The following is a 6775-nucleotide window of genomic DNA, read 5'->3' on the forward strand; positions in this document are numbered from 1 at the left end:
AAAAGCAGTTGTACACTTGCGTAAAATGGGCCAAGACTGAATCGGTGCAGTCCACAACCGAACCAGGCCGAACCGGAAATTCGGCCTAGCCCAAGAACTTTCGGTTGTCGGTCTGAAAATGGGCCAAACCGATGGAATCGGGTCGGAGTCGGTTTGGGCCTCAAACCGACCCGCCCTGACTTATGCCCAAGCCTACTACTAGGTACAATTTCTTTCTTCTTTTTTTATGAAAAAAAAAAAAAAAACCCTTAGCCCACCCCACAACCCATGACCTTTAAAATGTTGATATTATAACTTACCAATAATTACCATATACAGTTATAAGTAGTAGCTTTTCAGATATAATAAATTTCATTACATTACTGAAAACTCTATTTCCTTATCAATAAAGAAAACTACATATACCATAGGTACATACAATTAAAGTGCACATTACGTACTTAATTATTGAAAGGAAAGAGGAAGGTTCCAGAATTTCATTCTTAATTATTGAATTTTAATATCAGCGAGGCCATGGGCCAAAAATTGCTCTCCCTCACCGCTTTTTGAGTTTCAATACTCTTATTTGAGGGAGGGATGGAGAGGGAGAGGGAGAAGGAGGGGAGGGATTGATAGGTGGAGGGGCAAAATCATCTTGGATGAAATCATTTGAAGATACAAGTGACCTTATGTGTATAAGAAAAATTAGGTGACTTTATGACTAATTAAAGTCTCAAAGTGACACTTATAAGTAATTTTCTAATAATATTGGATGCAGGCAAGTCCACGGTACGCTACAATGGCAATGGAGAGGTGTTATCCTAAAAAACACGAGGATGGAATCCGAAAGTATTTACGCTGTCTTTTAAGAAACAAAGAAAAAGGGTATCGGGTCGGGTGCACAGCCCGTAACCCATGCAGAAGTAAAGCGTGCGCCTACATAAGAAAAGAAACCCTAGTAGGCACACTCTCACCTATTCAGCTGCCGCCTCCTCCTCTGCTTCTTCTTCACCCTCGACGTTCCCAACAGTAAGTCATTTTTCAGAGTTTTCTTACTTCCTGTCGTTCTTTTCATTGCCATTGTAGAATATTGTAAGAGCTATTCCATTATCTGTTGTCATTCTTCAAAATCGTCACCGGAAGAGAGAATGGATTGTGTTCTGGTAGTTTTGTAACAAATGTTTTAGAATAAATTTCATATGCTAAACACTCTAATCTGGTTGCTGCTTAGTTTGAAACCGCCGCATGACCTTATTTGTTGTTTCTTAGTTTCGCTATCTTCAGCCTCTTAGTTAGAAGGCTAAGGTTCAGTTGGTTACATCAGTTGAGCAATGTTTTAGCTTGAAATTGATTGGTATTTTCTTGTTATTGTAAGGGAGGTTAAGGATTCAAAATGGGTCGTGTTCGCACCAAGACAGTGAAGAAGTCCTCACGCCTGGTGATTGAGAGGTACTACTCTAAGATGACCTTGGACTTCCACACTAACAAGAAGATCTTGGAAGAGGTTGCCATCATACCCTCAAAAAGGCTCAGGAACAAGATTGCTGGCTTCTCCACTCACCTGATGAAGCGCATTCAAAAGGGTCCTGTTAGGGGTATCTCACTCAAACTGCAGGAAGAAGAGCGTGAGCGTCGCATGGACTTTGTACCTGAAGAGTCTGCTATCAGGATTGATGACATCAAGGTTGATAAGGAGACCCTGGACATGCTTTCTTCTCTTGGCATGTCTGAAATTCCTGGGGTATCTGAAGCTGAGCCGCAGGTTGTGGTTCCTAGCCAAGGATATGGACGTGGTCCACAGGGAAGGAGGTTTTAAGGTAATGGAAGCTTTATGCTTGTGGTTTCAGGAACTGCAAGTTTACTTAATTCAAGTTTGCATTTGGTAGTAGTGATATGGTAAATGGATCTTGTTTTGTATTTTAATTGAATGTTCGCTTGATATTGAATTTGCAAGATGGTACTTTAGTTTGTGAAATGGAATCAACATGTTTGATGTTATGCAAATGTTGCTGGCTTTGCTTTTGATATGGATCATATGCAGGTGTGTATTTGTATATGTCATGATCTTATTGCAGTCCATGGTTTTTCAATCCTGATGTGGTTAGGCCATGATTAGTCTGTGTCCTTGACCAGTTATATTAGCTAGATAATTTACACAAAGAAAAAAAGAAAAGTCTATGCAGTCCAATTCTGTATGAGTGGCCCAGATGTGTTGTGTCATTTACAATATTGTCAACACTATTAGTACTAGATTTAAGAGTCAGTAGTATCACCCCAGAATTCCTACCCTGATCTTTAGATTATTCTGTTAACCTTCATCTTTTTGCACATGCATGGTGTGTGCATGATGCTTTGCTTCTGGTGCTCATTTTGCCTAGTGAATGAAGTTACTGTCTACCAGGTTGTGGCAGTCAATTTGTGTTTCAGCGCTTACGTAACATAAATTAACATGTTGCTAGGTTTGAACCTATATAAGTCTGGGCTCAATCAAGTACTTGATTTAGGCCTTGAGCAGTAAATTGTAATTTGTTTTCAGAGTTCATGTCGTTAATGTCAGTTGAGAGATGTCTCACCCCTACTTTGCAAGTGCTTCTAAGGGTTTAAACTAAAAGCAGTTGACGTGAGCCATTTTCGTCCTTGTATCTTTTTGGGCTAAATACAAATTACTACCCTGTGGTTTAGGTCCAAAATCAATTCAGTCCCTGAACTTCCAATTTCATCAAAAACACCCCTGCACTTTCAATTTTGATCTAATAGGTCCAATTTGTTAGTTTTCCGACAATTGAGTTATTTAACTTGTTAATGTGGCTCATCTATGGCCTATGTTTTATGATATGGTGTCGAGGTGGTCTGCATAGTCAATTTAGGAGTGAGTCATACTATTAAAAATAAATAGTTTTTCAACAAATAATCTAACTATAACTTGAATCCATAACAGAATATTAACGAATTGGACCTATTAGATCAAAATTGAAATTGCAGGGGTGTTTTTGATGAAATTAGAAGTCCAGGGACTGAATTGATTTTGGACCTAAACCACAGGGTACTAACTAGTATTTAGCCCTATCTTTTTACTTGGTGGGATTGCCGTTTTTTTCATGGGACTGCCATGTAGCCTAACATCTTTTTTGCAAATATTGCTCCTCGTTGGTCAAATTTTATCCCTAAAGAAAGCTTATGACAACCCACCTGCCTCCATTGGTTCTGATGGAGGGGCATCTCTCATGGCCACTTTATGGCCTTCCTGTTTTTGATTTTAAGCTTTAACTTTAACTTATGGGTAAAACGTTTCGATGAGGGGGCCAATAGGTTTCTAATACATGGAGTTGTGGTCAATGTAGATTGGAATCTTCCTCCATTTGGGTAAAGTATGTTAAAGCAGTAATGCGCAGAGGATGAACAAGGCCTAAAGGAAACAAAGAGTTGGAATGATTTCGTTTATGTCAATAAAACCTCTAGTGTGCTTCTCAGTACGCCAGCATCAACCTTATGTATCTGAATAGGTGTTAGCAGGACGGATCCAATATTGGGTATGGTAACGTCCTAGTGGTCATGGATAGGGATTGTGCCTGCAAATAGATCAGGTCATCTATAGGTGAAAAACTAGCAAAATATACGGTGGAAATCAGTTGCTCACTCAGGATAGTTTAGTTAGAAGCAGGTCTTGTATCTTTGAAGGGCTCTAATGAATAAGGACCACCAATGCACTTAATGGCAAGGAATCTTGTTCAAAAAGAAACCAAGGCACCAGCTCCGGCAGCATTCCGTCACAAACATGACTGACAGACCTATACCTTAGATGGCGACAAGTAGCAACTAGCAACCACAGTCCATAGCAAACCAAGATGCAACTTTAGAACTTATCAGCATGAACCTACAAAGCAACAATCTCAGTAGTATGGAATCGTTTGAATGGTTTAACACCAACACCAACTACAGTTTAAACTTGCAGAACATGAACTTACAAGGCAACAATCAGTAGTATGGAATGGTTTGAATATATAGTTTAATTCCAAGTGCAGTTTCATACTAGCAGAACATGTACTTACAAGGCAACAATCTCATCAGTATGGAATGGTCTAAATGATTTGATACCCCTGCAGTTTAAACTTGCAGAACATGAAATCAAAAGGCAACAATCTCAGCGGTATTCCCGCCTACTCATTTTGAGCTCACTGCATTAGAAACTTTGTATCTTTGTAATAGCAAATTCTCAGGTCATATAGCCTTATTTTAAAGGGATCAATTGGTAGCCTTGACACAATTGTTACTTACTATGTAACAATCAGCTCTCTGATGTATTTTCACCATTTAATTCTTGGGTCAGGATCAACATATCTGGAAATACAGGTATGAAGGCTAAAATGGCAGCAACAGAGAAAAAAGGAAGAAAAAACAAATCCCTCAGAATGCCTGATTTCGGCCTAGACAGCACAAACACAATCAAAAATGGTTCCTCAATCCCAACAAAAGAGGGAGCACCAATCTTTCAATTGTAATTTCATGCATGTGTCTCAGATTACTAAAACTTTCATCATTGGGATATATCTAATCCAGATTATAAATTCTGTCCAACTCATCTGCAATTTTCCTCTGTAGATCCATGGGCAATGTTAGATACTGCTCAAATAGATCACCATTAATAACATCCTGCAAAATAAATCATAGCAAATTAAAATTAGAACATAAATCCATGTAAAATAGGACATTTGAAATACTCAAAAAGTCAAAGTAACTCCAGACACGTCAAGGTAATGTAGAAGTAAACAGCAACTAAATTACCTTAACTGGAAAATAAGCTGATCTGTAAGCCATGTGATCTCTTCCACACAAGGGGGGATGTTCTTGCCTCATATACATCTCCAGGCGAGCAAAGAAATCAATATCATCACGGGTGATGAAAGCAAGCAATGCACCCAAACTACCCATCATCACTGTCCCATAAAACTCCCCACCACCTGGAATGAGAGATGCTTCTGCAAGCAGCTGACCACATCACCAACATGAAACTGCACTATCTCCTCTAATCTCCTCTACTAGATTACTAAAATTTTCATCATTGGGATATATCAAATCCAGATTATATCACAGATTGATAAGTAGTAGGTCTATCAAATGGTAAACCATTCACACAAATTTGAATGCTTTCACAAATGCTTTCACATATTGATAAGAAATTTTCTTTTCTCGATGCTTACTTTCCTAGATTCAAACGAGGCCTTAAAGTAATTGACAGTAATTATATTTTTTTTTACAGCCAAACATAACGTCAAATTTCTGTTGGCATATAAGATAGTACCACTCATTGAACATTCAGTGCTCACTTAAAAAAGCAAGCCTATAAACTATGAAGACAACATTGTAAATGACAAGCCTAAAAATAAAAACTCATAGTGGGTGCACAAAAGTGCATAGCTTTCTCCAAAGATGTAGGGAATTATTGGAAATAAGAAGTAAAACCCAACTAAAACAATAACAGTCCATAGAAGCCCCACAAGGAGAGCCCAAGCCCAAAGACGAATAGGAGTGGTCCAACGCAGACTCAGTCATCCTTCTTCCGCACAGCAGCACAGCCTCCACCATTCCAAGGCCCCGCCACCGCTGTCAACTACCAGAATTCGCACTGTCATCTAATGTCGATCAATCCCTCCAATCATTTGAGCACAGCGCTCCCTATCGAGCCTTAGCACTGAAACACTCGTCTGGCAGCAAACCACAATTTCGGAGAGGCCAAAGGCCGGCCCAAACGTCAGGCTGGCGTAGAACGTGCGAGGATTTGCAAAAAAAAAAAAAAACGACTTCGGTCTTTGGCGACTCTAGCAGAAGGATGGCTAAACAAGTATGGGTTGACTATGTAACAAACCAATTAATTATAAGATAGTACGCGCAAATGGATTTAGTATGATTTGAAAAAATAGACACGAACCTAAAAAAAAAAAAAAAAAGAGTCAGGCTGCTTAATTTGTTTAAGGTGGAAGATAAAAAATAAAAATAAAAATTAGGAAAAGAATAGTCTTGGCCTCATTGAACGTCAGGATCAAGTGAGGAAAAATGATCCATGAAAAAAAAAATTAAAATTAAAAAAATTGTATAATTATTGATTAGAATTCTGTGAATTGTAGTACCTGATATTTAGCCCATTAGTTACTTTGGTACCTCAACTTCAAAAAATATCACTTTGGTACCTGAAGTTTGAATGTCAATCCAACATTAGTACCTAGAACACTATTGTCCGTTACGGCGTTTGCCAGGTGGCAAACTTTAAGGGGTATTCTCGTCCATTCACTCAATCTCTTCTTCTTCCTCACGCTATCTTCATCTTCATCTTCTTCTTGAATCAGATGAATGAAGGGAGGATGGTAGAGTATATCACACTCATTGAAGCACACAAGGTGAAAAAACCAATTCCATGAAAGATGAGCCATGGAATCCCAAATTTGGTAGCAAGATTTGTAGCCCAATGACATAAACAGTCTGCAACAAGGCAGTGAGGATGATATTGTTCTAAAATCTGCTGTACCTGAGGTGCAAGCAGAGTGCTGGCTTTGTAGAGCTTTTCCTTCATCTCTTGGGTTGTAGCCAAGTTAGCACTTTCAATTCCTTCAGGCAACCCAACTTCAATAGATGGAAATTTAATGACAAGAAGGTCAATTTCTAAACCCAAAATTTTGCTTGATTGGATTAATTTGGAGATAAATGGTGCATTGAGAGGGATGGTTATAATGGTGAATTTGGAACCATGTGAATCGAATAGTCTGGCTATGTCTATGAGGGGTAAATTGTGGCCATGAGCCAT

At 38.8% G+C, this 6775-nt stretch overlaps 1 protein-coding gene and 1 pseudogene across 1 annotated transcript; one reads left to right on the forward strand and one right to left on the reverse strand.

Moving 5' to 3' along the window:
- Window positions 1–850: 850 nt before the first annotated feature.
- On the forward strand, window positions 851–1983 carry LOC133723510 (small ribosomal subunit protein eS17-like). The gene is made up of 2 exons (XM_062150356.1): window positions 851–1008; window positions 1355–1983. The coding sequence occupies exon 2, from the start codon at window positions 1373–1375 to the stop codon at window positions 1793–1795; it is 423 nt and encodes a 140-aa protein (XP_062006340.1). The 5' UTR covers window positions 851–1008; window positions 1355–1372; the 3' UTR covers window positions 1796–1983.
- Window positions 1984–4317: 2334 nt separating this feature from the next.
- LOC133723192 (spliceosome-associated protein 130 A-like) lies at window positions 4318–6775 on the reverse strand (annotated as a pseudogene).

The sequence above is a fragment of the Rosa rugosa genome, chromosome 7, assembly GCF_958449725.1.
Source record: "Rosa rugosa chromosome 7, drRosRugo1.1, whole genome shotgun sequence".
NCBI lineage: Eukaryota > Viridiplantae > Streptophyta > Magnoliopsida > Rosales > Rosaceae > Rosa > Rosa rugosa.